Here is a 14,147-nt window from a genome sequence, read left to right as displayed (position 1 = left end):
AACAACAAGGCTTAATTGGCACACTAGTGTACATGCTAGCCAACATGTCATTTGTGTGTTATTTGAATGAAAGTGGGCGTACTCGTTATTTCCCCTTGGGCGAGTCCGCATAACTCGCTCGACTTGGAGTCAACTCGGGCGAGACAAGAAATGGTGATTCAATCTATTTGGGAAGAATCCTACATGATTTAGATTTACTGAAGTTACAGTAAAAATAGGGTGAATTGGTGATCCAAAGGTATAGAGGCAGTGATATCCTAATTACCAAAAGAAAAAAAAAGAGTGATATCCTTTCTTTTAATGATCTTTAGATGATATATGGAGAAGATACACAAGAAGTAGGCCACATGCTGCTTATGTGACCTTATCAAGGGACCATTTAATGTGATTGTCAAAAACAGGGACCATATGGACACTGCACCTAACTAGGAGTACTAATTTCTCATAAATTACAAATTGTCAAATTGGAGGATGGAAATTGATTTGTGTCACAGTTCAAACTTCATCAGTTGTCCAGTTGTTCTTCATTTTAGGACCAGTAGGACCTTCCTCTCCTAGCACCTCTTTGGGTAGACTTCTAACTATGTCTTCCACTGCATTTCTCAATTTTTTAAGAAGAAATTTCTCCACTTTCTTTAGCTCATTTGTTGTGTCAAAGCTAACTTTGGGTCCCCATTCTCTGGTATAGTTCAACCAGGGAGGTTGTGCGATCGAATCGAGGTATTCGGCTGCGATAATGGTGAATTTCGCGCCTGTATCCATTACAAACTTGCTCTTAGCACTGTCATTCCTTATTCCTATGTCTAATTTGGTATTGCCTTGTAGGACAAGCCCTGCCTTAGAATATGAGGCATGTCCATGCAAGGATGAGTAGACCGTGGCCTTGTTTCCTTGTTGAAACTCCAGTTCTGAAGCATTCATCCACTGACCCCCACTGTGCTCAGCATAGTAAACTCTCCACAATTCACCAGTAAAATTACTTATCCTCAGGGTCAGATGCTCCCAATACCCTACATGCTCCCCTATCTTCCCCAGTGGAACATTTATCAGTTGCACCTTTAACTTTACCGGGCCATTGAATGGGTAGACCACCCATATCGCAATGTCGGTGAACGTTGCCCCCAGCATAGGCTTCACATGCAAGTATGACTCTGCACTCCCTAAATCCCCCCTCTTGACCTTATCTGCAGCATCGTTATTGGTCGGAAGGTCTATCCAATAAGAGCCATCATTGGAACCGTCTTGGGGAAGGTTGGATCCATTCGGATCAATCTGGATAGGGTTTGGGTCACCTTTCTTGTATAAAAGGGCTCCATTTGTGAAGAGCCAAGGGACACTAGAAGGGAGGTACATTTCATCAGGATGGAAGAACATGAATGGGGAGTAGGCCTTCAGTAGCGACTCAATTTGGGCATGGTTTGGCATGGAGTCTAGCACATAGCCCTTATTCTTCAAACAAGCTAAAGAAGCAACATCAGCATCTGGGGTACTCGCAACAGTCGCAACGAATGTGCCAACACATATCCCTAAAGCATTGCTCCCTCTTTCTTTAGGCCTTAAACTATAGACACTGAGCCCATTGTTATTGGCGGCCTTTCGTGTGCTCCACACCAAGCTATCAGTTTCACACACATCTGTAAGGCCTTTCGTGTGCTCCACACCAAGCTATCAGTTTCACACACATCTGTAAGGTCTGTACGTACGCATCTCATACTATCGGTAGAGGGTTTGTCTGCAGTGTTGGTGACTAAGTGACCGATGGCTTTGTAGCCCTCGGGTGGTACAGGACGCCAGAAATAAGCAGAATTGTTGTCTTGGACCCTTTTAGAAATGAGAGAAAAATTGAGAGGTTTCGCGAGGATAGAACCATCGTTATCCTTCGCGACTAGGACCCACCCAAAGAGTGGTTGGTTATTGGGTTGGCTGTAGGCTCCTAAGGCATAAAAACCAGATGGAATGGAAGAAGGCGTGAAAAATGTGGCCCCTGTGTTATTGGGGCCTCCCTCATGGGATGCCCACACCTTCGAAAAAGTCGACACTTGCCGTAGCTCTAAGCCTCCTAATGCGATGGTCCCAGTTCCAAATCCTGAGCCTGAGGACAAATTTACATAAAAATAAGGGAGAATAAAACTACCAAGCACATTTTTTCACACTCATAAACGTACAAGTTGAGATGAAGGAAGTATAGGAAAGCATGACCCGGACTCGGCTCGAGTCGGGTACATCATGGCCAGGCCAAAGAGTGTTAAAAAAATACAAAAAATTTCCAACAAAGATGTGAAAATGTGTTTAAAGTAAACTTAAACAAAATACATCTAAATGAGGTTTCAAAAGTAGTGAAAAAATAGATTTTGAAAAAATCAATTTGTGAGTGGAGATACTTTAGAAATAAACTAAAAAGAAGGGAAAGCAAGCACTCATGGCTAAAATACTTGTCAAACTTTGTCAAAAATGGTACAAAATACAAAGGACATACTACAAATAACTTTCTTATTTTTTAAAATATTTAGTTGTTTCTTTCTTAAATTCTCTTTTTAAGATTCCGACCTTGACAGCAAAACTTGGGATACTTGGGACCACCAAGGTGGTGAACCCGAATTACTTGAGCGAGTCCGGGTTGGCTCACCCGAGTAGTCAAACACCGGACGGAAAGTGAGAAAAAAAAACTACCATGCAGATGCACTCACACAAACATACAAACGTCCGACAGAAGCTTCAGATGAGGTGAGGAGCTATTTTTGAAACGAATTTTCAGATAAAGATCTCTAACATTGGTTGGTTTTAGAAAAGAGTGAGTATTTTATGAAATAAAGGCACATTTTCCTGCCCAAAGTGTGTGAAACAAACAACTGCTTTGAAAGATAAGGTTGCTTTGGGGTTATTGTTTTGGGACTTTTGGCCTTTCCTAACTACCACACTTGACAAGGTCCTCCTCCAAGGTTGATTAGCTCTTTACCCAGTTCGTGAATAGTGTGAAGAGACCGTCAGGGAAAACATGTTTATTTCTAACAAAAATGCATGGCCTTAGATCTATACAGTCTTTTAAAAGGAAAATTTACAGCTGTACTATATTTAAATCTTATAATTACATGTCCGTTGAAACATTAGACCGCATTTTTTTTTTTGCCCTTCTTTTTTTTTAAAAAAAATAAAAAATAAAAAAATTGGCCATCTGTTCCTATATCAAAAGTATAGGAAAATAGGTTTTCATTTCATGTCTTACTAAATTCAGACCTCTTATTTCAAATTCAGACTAATTATTTTCAAAACATTGAGTATTCATAATTTAAAAAGTAATGTGAAAATTGTTATAGATAGACGTCATAAATAAGAATATTTTTAATAATAGTTGAAGAATCCAATTGTTTTATTATGGCATGAATTAGTTAAAATAAATAAATATGGAAATTAAAATTATCACAAAATCATTTCCTTTCATTTCGAAATCTCTTATTTTTAAACAGGCATGAATTATTTTTAAAACGATAAGTACTCATAATTTGAAAATAAAAAAATAACTTACATTAGATGTTTGATGTTTAAAGAATTCTTAAAAATAGCTAGAAATCCAATTATTTAAAAATCCAAATAACTTATTATGGGCTGAATTATTTAAAAATAAAGTAATTATTTCTGACTGAAAATTTGAAAATTACCATAAACTAGACTGCGCGCGCATTATCTAGTAAACGCAATGCTTCCTCTCATAAGCGCATGTACTATGCTCCTGTGGTAGCATATTGTACAGTTACTCCCTCATCAGATGATGTACTTGGGATTCTTTTTTTTAATCTAGAAGTTTGGGAAGAATCACTCCATTATTATTTTCAAAAGAAAAAATTGGACAGTTAGACGTTACCCTTAAAAAATTGGACAATATTGAACATTATTTTTTCAAGTGCATAAAGAGTGTAATTTTTTTTAAAAAAAAAATTTCCTTTTTTTTTTTTTATCAAGGTTAGTCAACGGGTTGAAAGTTTATATCCCAAAATTCGGGGCTTTACCCGAGGGAGTAAATGAACACTATACTCCCGTTGGAGTATGACCCAAATATTCATCCCCGGGCCCCTCTCTCTCTCTCTCTAAATCTCAATCACACAAACCCATTGATGGTACAAATCCCGCTTCAACATCACGCCAATAGTTTGGCCGATCTAACAGCTTTAGTTCCACCTGTAACGGTATCTAACTGCGTTATCTATTGAGAGGTTCTTTTCTTAACATAACGGGTTTTACGTTGCCTTACTGATATCGTCCTAGAGTATTTAACGTTGCAAAAAATGGCATAATGCCTTCTATATAGAACATCCTAAGCTTGAAAGAAGGTTAATCTTATCTAAATCTTTTAAAAGATTAGATAATAGTTTTTAGAAAAGTTTTTTCCCGTAATTTCCTTTTCTTTTTTTCATTCATTCCTCAATTTTTTTCCCTACCATTTTCCTTTTTTTTTTCCTTGAGAGTGCTTTATCCAGAAGCAAATAACTCTTACATTTGAAGGTCCATGTACTAGACTTGAAGGAGGGAAAACAATGGTAGGTGAACATAATTCAATGAGTGTTTTAAAAAATGAAACAAAAAAGAGAAGATTTCTACATAAAAGCCTTAGATTTACATTAAAAAGCCGATCAAGACTTAAATACCTTGCCGGGAAATGCAGTTCTAGTATTGAAAAGAATCAAATTGATCATCTGGACCTCAATAATTATGGATATGAAAAAAAAAAAAAAAAAAATTATAAAAACAACATATCTCTTAAGCAAGTTATCTAGACCGTCTATTTTTAAGTATTTATGGATCTATATGATCGGCACCACATTTGAAGCTACAAATCTTATAATCACAGAAAAAATAGATTTTCAAGCTATCGCAGGGTCTCCGGCACTAGAGCTGCATTTATATGGAGTCGTGTTTGATTAGCACCCATTAACTAACCCGGCCTTTAAGAAGCATTCCATGCATATTGATGCATGTCTATTTATGTCGAGAGAGAGAGAGGTACCTGGTGGCCAAGATGGAAGAGTGGAAGGCAATTTAAATGGAGTGTCTACAGGCATCAGCTTCACGGCTGGTTGAGGGCGAGGGAGGCGATTCCCCATCTCAAACTTCACCTTCTTTGTTTTGTTCACACAACAAATGGATATGGGTCTATCTATTTAAAGCATATCATTTAAGCGAGAGAGAGAGAGAGTGCAAGTTCTACCCTAGAGAAAGAGAGAGAGCAAGTTCTACCCTAGAGAGAGGAGAGAGAGAGCAAGTTCTATCTTACAAAGTGAGGAGAGATGAGAGAGAGCAAGTTCTACCCTGAGAGAAAGGAGAGAGAAAGGAAATTCAACCTTAGAGAGAGGATAGAGGAGAGAGGAGAGAGAGTAAATTCAACCCTAAAAGGAGAAGAGAGAGGAGAGATGAGTGAGGGAGAGAGAGAGAGCAAGTTCTACAATAGAGAGAGAGAGAGGAGAGATGAGAGCGTGAGAGAGTTCTACCGTAAAGTCTTTGCTTTTTAATGTGATACGCATTTAAAGCAATGAATATTATGGGGGCATAAAGCAATGAATATTGTGGGGGCATCAATTTTTGGATTTCTTGCTGGTTTGTTCTTCCCCGAAATTTCGGGAACCTTTCGCATAAGGAAAGGTTTATGAATTTCAATGGACTCTTTTCGTGACGCTATGATATTTCAGTGGGTTGAGGACGGCTCCAAGAATGTGGTAAGAGGAGTAAATGCTTTTGAATGGTGACGAATGATTGTTGGCCTATTGCCCTTCACACTTTGACCCATTGCTCTAAAACCCCGATTTTCAGGGTGCACCGACCAGTTATTATACCCGAATCGGCCCGATTTGAAGGATATTTAAAATAGTATGCTTGTATTTTAAATTCTTCACAAAAATATTAAATGAAGTAAATTGGACACCGAGCGAGTGGGTCAATACAAATTCCCTAGTTCCCTGACAAAATCGTTTGGTTCTCTAATAGAATCGGGAAAATTCTTTTAAATCTGATTGATTTCCCATTGTGTAAGGAACTCCGTCGGTCCTCCACCTATCCTAATCCAAAATCTAATTCCCGATCCGATCCGAATAGGTAATTTTTTAAGCACTTGTATTAACAAGAGGGAGAGAGAGGGACGCACGCTACGGACTACCATTTCTCAACTTTGGGTTTGAAGCCAATCACAAAAAAGTGAATTTGGGTGGAAGTCTTCTTAATTCTTAGGATTGGGGTAACCATAATCCTCATCGGTTTCCAACTAGTAAAAGCTAGGGTCAATTTTTCATTAATATCCTTTTTATTTTTAGAGTATGATGTTCTTTTGAAGGTTTAGTCAATTATTTTAAGAAAAATAGTTTCATGCGGGCTGGACCGCATTTCTGCACAAAGGTATAAAGCATACATCTTAAAGACGGATGCAAATAGGTGGTCCATCTAAAAACAATTGTAATTAACGGTTCGAATGTTTTTTTTAATATAATTATTATTTTTAGTTTTTTTTTAAAAAAAAATTATATTCATGATCTGCATGCTAAAGATTATATATCTTTCAAAAATTAAGATCAAATTATATTTAAAAAATATATTTATTGCCAAGGCCGCATTTCTACAATACCACGTGATCTTATTTTAATGCTCATATTCAAAGAGGGTAGAGAGGGAGGTAGTCCTAATATTTGTATCATAACATTGAAGACATTCACTTGTTCAAAATTGTGGGTAAAGTAGGTGATGTAGGATGGCAAATTGGAGAATGAAACTTGTGAAAAATGAGGAATGAAAGATGCGTGTGAAAAGGAGAAAAGAATAACAGGTGTAGTAAATAAAGTATGAATAGTTTTACGTGATAGGGAATAGAAAGGGAGATACTATCAATGTAATAATTGTCTTTTATGGTCATTCTTGTGTCCTTCGGATTTTAATAAAGTAACATTGGTAAAAAATAAATAAATAAGGAAAGGGAGATTTTTTTGGCTAGTTAAAGAAACGAGAGATGTTGATATGAAGAGATAACCTTTCTAGAGAGAGAGGAGGGATGGGAAACTAAGAGGAATTGAATATAAATGCCAAATTAAACTCCTTACATTAAAATAGGAAACTTCCTACACTTCTCCTAATGAAGGAAATTCTTATGAACATAAATTTGAAGGCCACTCGGTAGTTTTATCTCTATATTATATATTAAAAAACCACTACGCAACAATGTTTTCGTCTATAGGCTCAACGCCGTCCGATTTTTTCGGACGGTAAGGATTAAAGACCGCCACGGACCTAGCATGTCCATAGCGGTCAAACCGTCATGGACATAGCAAGTCCGTGACAGTCAAAAAACATGCGAAACCACTACGGACCATGCGCCGTCCGTTGTGGCTCCGTTCAATAAACCGGACGTAGCATGTCTGTGGTGGGGCGAAACATTATAACAATTCATCTATAGGCGTTTTTTAGATTTTTTCTATATATTAAATTATTAAGTCGCAGTTAAGGGATGGACATATGTTGCAATAATAATAATAATAATAATAATAATAATAATAATAATAATAATAATAATAATAATAATAATAATAATAATAATAATAATAATAATAATAATAATAATAATAATAATAATAATAATAATAAATGCATGTTTAACGTTGGTTTGGATGAGGATACGCCAAAACGCGGTGAATCACTAAAATCAAGGTTAGAGCATGATAAAATCATGTAGTAAGCCTTGATTCAATATAGATTTGAGTTCTACTTGTCGTTGATCATTGAATCTCTAGGCTTAGTACACCAATCGCATTGTCCGACACGAGAGAAGAATCCCTTGTGTCGGACACGCTATAAAATGTGTCATGTATGGCCGAAATGTTGATTTGTAAGATACGTGTTTAAAACTTCCATAATATGTTTTTTTTTTGGGTAAATCACTTCCATAATATGTTTAGATCAATAAATTACAATTTGGAGATGGAATCATGCGATTCCTGGTCTGTCGATCAAACTCCTGAACCCCAAACCTTCACATATCAATATCCCCTCCCAACTCAATCTTACGAGAGCTTAAAGATCAAAAGCTTGAGAAACAGACTAAGGGAAAAACTCTCTCCAGAAACCCTAGCTTTTTCCTACCCATTTTCTCATCACAACCCTAGGACATCATAACGTTTTAGGTCAACACCTACGAATGGAGATCCTGGCATCGGATTTAGTGCGGTAAATGCTACACTCCATTGCCCAATGTGTAGTTAAGAATTTCTCAATTCCTTTGGACCAGATATTTTTAAGTGGGGAAAAGGCTCTTTACCCGATTTTTTATTAATAACTAAAAAAAAAAAAAAAACTTATAAAATATATAACCGTAGAATAGGGCATTTGTGCCACATCATAAAGTAGTGTAATAGAATAAAATTCAAGTGGTCTAGATTGTCAAATTGTAGCTTTTGAAAAAAAGACCAGGTTTCAATACGGCGAAGCCCGCATACGTAGAACTATGGGCCTATTAATAAATCTATTTTTTATATTTGGACTAGATTTTTAAAGACATGCAATCTCTAACATGCAGATCATGAATATGAAAAAATAAATAAATTTTAAAAACTAGAAATAATAATTCTAGTAAGAAAACATTTGAACCGTTAGTTTCCATTGTCTTTAGACGAAACACCTACTTGCATCTATCTTTAAGATGGATGCTTTACACTTTTTGAACTGCGGATATAGTTATGTGGTCCAGCCTGCATGAAACAATTTTTTTTGAAAAAATTATGGCTTTTTTAGCGAATGTGCGAGCCACTATATTTGCCTCACGAAAGCTATGATCTAGAAACCAAACACGATTCGAAAGATTATAGCAGTAATTGGCATAAACAATATTGAGTGCTCAAGGAGCTTTGAATCGATTATGTATTACATTACCTAATAATGAAAAATCACTCTCGAACTGTAAAAAGAAACAATTGAGCTCGATGGCCAAATCCACCTCCGCTTTCGAGGCATGAAAAATAAATCCCTTGGACCAGGTCTAACTTCTAAACTTCATATCCGAGTAATTATAATCATAGGAACCTTGGATCAAGCTTCCCATTGCCTCGAGATCCTAGATCTACCTACAACTTTTTATCCACTATGTACATGCCTAGATCCGTCTATTCCATTCTCTAACACTACGACCTTACTTTCATTAAACTCATATAGATATAATCTCAATTTGGGGATGTGCCTCACATTTGAGATATTACATGTATGGAAAAAGTTTATATATAGTCGAGGTTCTAAACAATCAAATTAGAGCTCACCTCAAAAATTTCATTAAAAGAAGTTGTTTTGATGCCCAAATATCCTCAAATTGATCATCTTGACTTCAAGATGTATGAACATGAGAAAAACTGCATTTCAAGTTTTGGAAATAGTGCATCTTGTAACGCATTTTTTGACCTTCAATTTTCAAGATTTTGAAGTTTTCATAGATCTGCTCGATGTACGCTATTTTTGAAGATTTAAAGTTTATAATTAAAAAGGAAAATTTATTTTAAATCTATTACAAAGATTTCTAGTATTGAAACTACATTTCTCGACACTATTTGAAAATGAGCCTTGCTTTGATTGTGTAGATCTTCTGCTCTATACAAACCGCACCCTATATGTATTTCTTTTTCTATCCAATTCTCATCCATCTTTTCCTCTGGGAACATCTTTCCTTTACTTTTATTTTATTAATTCATTTATTGCTTAATTAATTTTAAAAAACCGACTTGATTTGTTAATCAGTACTTAGGTGATGTGTTCTTAAGTGATATGTTAACCACTATTTAGGTGATGAGTTGTGTTACATACTATGGTGGAACGTCATTATGTATTGAGTTTAGTTTTTGAAACTTTTATTTGTGACTGGAAACAATGAAATCATTGTTTTTAGTATAAGGTGGTCACAATTATTTATAACTGTCTAATGTGAAATTTGATAGTTTGGAAGTATCATAAAGTTCGAGAAAAATTCTTTTGAACTTTGAGCTTGGTCAATAGAATAAATGCAACCGGCTAATTTTACATCCAATAATCAAGATTAATTGTGACCACCTTGTAACAAAGATAAAATATCTTATTGTATAATTTTCTTTTATTTATTTATCTTTAAAATCACCTCTTCCTCTGACCCATGCTCAAGACTGGCAGGGAGTGGATTTCAAGGGTAAACAATATCCGACTAGAATCTAATTTTGAGTTTGGAACCTAGAAGAAGTGGTAGATTGTAATCTGACTCCACTTTTATCATGTGTCAAATTATCAAAATCTCCTTGCTTTTTGAGGTTTCTAAACCTGAATAGGAGTATCCTGAGTTCTTTTTAATGAAGTACTTGATGAGGTACTTAGCAAAATAATCTTATCAGTATTCATGAGAAATGTACTATTTAACATTTTACTTATATTTTAAAGACCCATAAAAATACGAACAATTGTTTCATGCGGGTTGGACTCCAGTTTGTATAATATGCGGTCCAAAGGTATAAAGCATCCATCTTAAAGATGGATGAAAATACATGGTCCATTTAAAAACAATTGAAACTAACAATCCAAATGTTTCTTAATAGACTTATTATTCCAATTTTCAAAATTTATTTATTTTTTCATATTCATGATCTCCATGTTAAAGATTATATATTCTCTAAAAATTAGGATCGAATTTTATTTCAAAAATAAATTTGTTAAGGGGCCCGCATTTCTACGTGTACGGGCTTGGCTGCATGCTAACCACGTCCTAAAAATACGTATGATCATTAGTTGGTAGAGTTGTTTCATTGGTATTTTGGTAAATTTTCCTAATCTTATTAAATTAACCACTTTATTGATAAAATAATTAATTTGACTGATTAATAATTTTTTGAAGTGGTATGATCATCTTAATGGCATTTCCTGTATAGTTCGATTCCATTAAAAGGAAAGATCTTCATTTAACGTTTTGGTTCAAAGGAGAAAGCTCTGGGAAAACAAATATAACATTGTTTTGGCCATGCGAAGAAAGTAGGAAGAGTCTCTCCATGATTTTCTTTTGAAAAAATTATAAAAAAAAACCCCTTATATTTCTATACCTAAAACTATTATGTATAGTTTTTATTTTACACTCATGCCTTACTTTTAATTTTTTTTTAGTACTAAATTGTCTATGGTTTGTACATTCTACTAATTTGGACTAGGATGTTAGAACTAGTACTCAAGTATCTAATGTCTAAACCGGTCTTTCACTTAGAAAAATGACAAGTGAGTGGGTTTGGACATCCGGGGTCCAAATTCACCAGCTTGTCTGTCGTTAAATAAGGGCTCTGTGCGACCTCAGCTTACAGTCAAAAAAATTAAACATAAGTAAGTGAGTGGGATCAGACATTCAATATTTGAACATGATCACCTTTTTATGAGCAAAGATAATTTAGAACATTCGATGTCGAATCATCCAAATGGGTATTTCACTAAAAAGAAAGAAAGAAGAAGACCCAATTCAGTCCATTTGAATCGGAGTAATTTGGGGATAAAAAGCACAAAAAAATGAGAAGCATAAAATAGAAAAATACATCGAACATTTTTCAAATATCGAAATTGTAATAGTAATTTTGGCTGGATTTCCCATTTTGCTCATGCTAGAGAAAAAATTGAATGGATTAACTTTTATTGTCATTTGTATTTTCCTATATTAAAAAAATGCCCTCCATTTTACATATTTTACTCTCATGTTCCTTTTCTAGCCTTTATATTCTCAAAATACTTGTTATCCGGCTTCGAGTCGTAAATTCACATGTTTATTTTTTCTTGAATTGTCTACTCTGAATTTCAAGATCCAAACTGGCTAACTTATAACGTACAAGGTTCTGAAGTTTTGAATTGGTTTTCCAGCCAAATAACCGGTTCAAAAATTTAATTTCTAGACTTTTTTCTTCTTTTTTTTCTTTTTTAAGTGGTGAGGTGAGTTCGGAATTTGAAGTTTTGGTCTCATGACAAGGCAATCGATTCAAAGTTTTAAGTTATACACTGAATACTTTATGAACTAGTTGAATTTCCAAAGTGGGGTTTCTTTTATTTTTAGATTCATGTAAAATGGGTGAACATTTGTAAAATAAAGATATCGGCGTGTGTATTAATACTTCCGTGGTAGTATACTGTACACCTACTCCGTCAGGCAGCTGACTAGTTTGGAGGATTTTTTCGATCTGAAAATTTAGGAAGCACCTAAGAATCATAGATGATCATCTAAGTAAAATAAAATAAAATTGAATTACAGTACTTGAATCTCGCCAAAGAATATTAGATGGTCTTCGTTCAATCTTGTATAAATTATTTTTTCAAGTGCATAGGGAGTGTGATTTGGTAATTTTCTTAAGAAAATTCATTAAATTATCATGAAATATTAAAAATATACCACTTTATCTATATGTTTTGATGTAATTCAAAATACCAATAAAAATAACACCTAGTCCTCTGATGGAATAGTTCCAAATAAGGAAAAATTTATATAGAGCCTAGGCTCTAAACAATCAAATTAGATCTTACATTAAAAATTTCATTAGAAGAGGTTGTTTTGATGCCCAAATATCCTCAAATTGATCATCCCGTTATCAAGATGCATGAGCATGAAAAAAAAAAGGATTTCGAGTTTTGGTGTATATGCATCGTTTAAGGTATTTTTGGAGTGTCAATTTTCAAGATTTTCATGTTTTTATAAATCTGCTTGATCTACACTATTTTTGAAGTTTTAAATTTTATAATTAAAAATAAAAATATATTTTAAGGCAATCATAAATATTTCCAATATTGAAATCACATTTATTGACATATTTTGAAGGTGGGCTTTCCTTTGATTGTTTAGAGCGTCGGCTCTATACAAACTGCTCCCATTATTAAATAGTTCATATGTTTTGGGCATTTTAATAAAATTTCCTTTTTATATTGAGACTAGACTATGAACTGAATGTGTTACATCTCCAAAATTTAAAGTTCTACCAATACTATTAGATTGGATTTTACCCAAGGGGTTACGAAATGTACGCTCCGAATTGCAATGGCATCGCTAAAGGTATTATCGCAATGGTTTAAAAAACGGATCGGTGACTTGGATCGGGTTCCCAAAAAGCCGATTCGGATGGGCGAATCGGCGATCTGGATCTAGAATCGGGTGAATCGGTCAAAATAAAGCTTAAAAAAAATCAGAAAAAATTATTAAAATCCATTATAAATATTGTTTTTTAAGAATTCAATAAGAAATGATGGTACTCCATTAAGAATTTTCATGTTTTTGAATGAATATGCGAATATGAACTGCCATTCAGCATTTAATTTACATCACACAAAAGGATAAACATAGAATTATCATCGAATAAGTATATCAACATATATGGACTACAATAAAGCATAAAATTAGTAACATATGATCTAAAAATAAAATGATAGACGACGTTATTGTTCTTCTTGGTCACGTTGGTGCCATTGATTGAATTCGTTTAACAATTCATTGATTCGATCTAAAAATGAATCATCGATATTAGCAGGCGTCTGACTATTCCCAAATCCCTGAGTGTTAGTGTTTTGTTGTGTTCCCAATCTAAAATCCCCGAAGATTGTTCATCCTTCATGCTCACCTGCACTGTCGTGCTCATCCCTACACTGTTGCTGTTGGGACTCGATATGTGAATAATATGGCTGGGATAGGGTGGCCTCAGAATCATCATCTCTCTCATTTTCTCTTTGAATAATATGGATAAAAAAAAAAAAAAACAAATTTTCAAAAAAATCGATCATGGATTAAAAAAAAAAAATCATAAATTTTTAAAAAATTCTATCATGGATTACAAAAAAAAAATCGATCATGGATTAAAAAAAAAAATCACAAATTTTCAAAAAATTCAATCATGGATTACAAAAAATTCGATCATGGATTACATAAAATTTGATCATGGATTACATAAAATTCGATCATGGATTACAAAAAAAAACAAAAAAAAAAAAACAAAAATTCAATCGTGGATTACAAAAAAATAAAAAAACAATTCGATCATGGATTACAAAAAATTCAATCATGGATTACAAAAAACTCTATCAAGGGTTACAAAAAAAACAAAAAACAAAAAATTCGATCATGGATTACAAAAAAAAAAACAAACATTTCGATCATGGATTACAAAAAA

The 14,147-nt window shown here is 34.2% G+C and overlaps 1 protein-coding gene across 2 annotated transcripts; it reads right to left on the bottom strand.

The window, feature by feature from the left end:
• Nucleotides 1-291: 291 nt before the first annotated feature.
• Nucleotides 292-5,128, bottom strand: LOC18448864 (hypothetical protein At1g04090). Of its 2 annotated transcripts, none has more exons than XM_020676408.2 (3): nt 5,000-5,128; nt 1,644-2,092; nt 292-1,593 (listed from the first exon to the last, which is right to left on the bottom strand). In XM_020676408.2, the coding sequence occupies exons 1-3, from the start codon at nt 5,094-5,096 to the stop codon at nt 496-498; spliced, it is 1,644 nt and encodes a 547-aa protein (XP_020532067.1). In that variant the 5' UTR covers nt 5,097-5,128; the 3' UTR covers nt 292-495. The 2 variants fall into 2 exon arrangements, with proteins under 2 accessions (XP_020532067.1, XP_088719464.1); XM_088863338.1 differs by having other exon boundaries at nt 292-1,641; nt 1,692-2,092.
• Nucleotides 5,129-14,147: the final 9,019 nt, after the last annotated feature.

Source organism: Amborella trichopoda, chromosome 3, assembly GCF_054954075.1.
Source record: "Amborella trichopoda isolate Santa Cruz 75 chromosome 3, AtrichopodaSantaCruz75HAP2 v2.0, whole genome shotgun sequence".
In the NCBI taxonomy this organism is placed as follows: Eukaryota; Viridiplantae; Streptophyta; class Magnoliopsida; order Amborellales; family Amborellaceae; genus Amborella; species Amborella trichopoda.
This window is presented reverse-complemented; position numbering and strand designations above follow the sequence as displayed.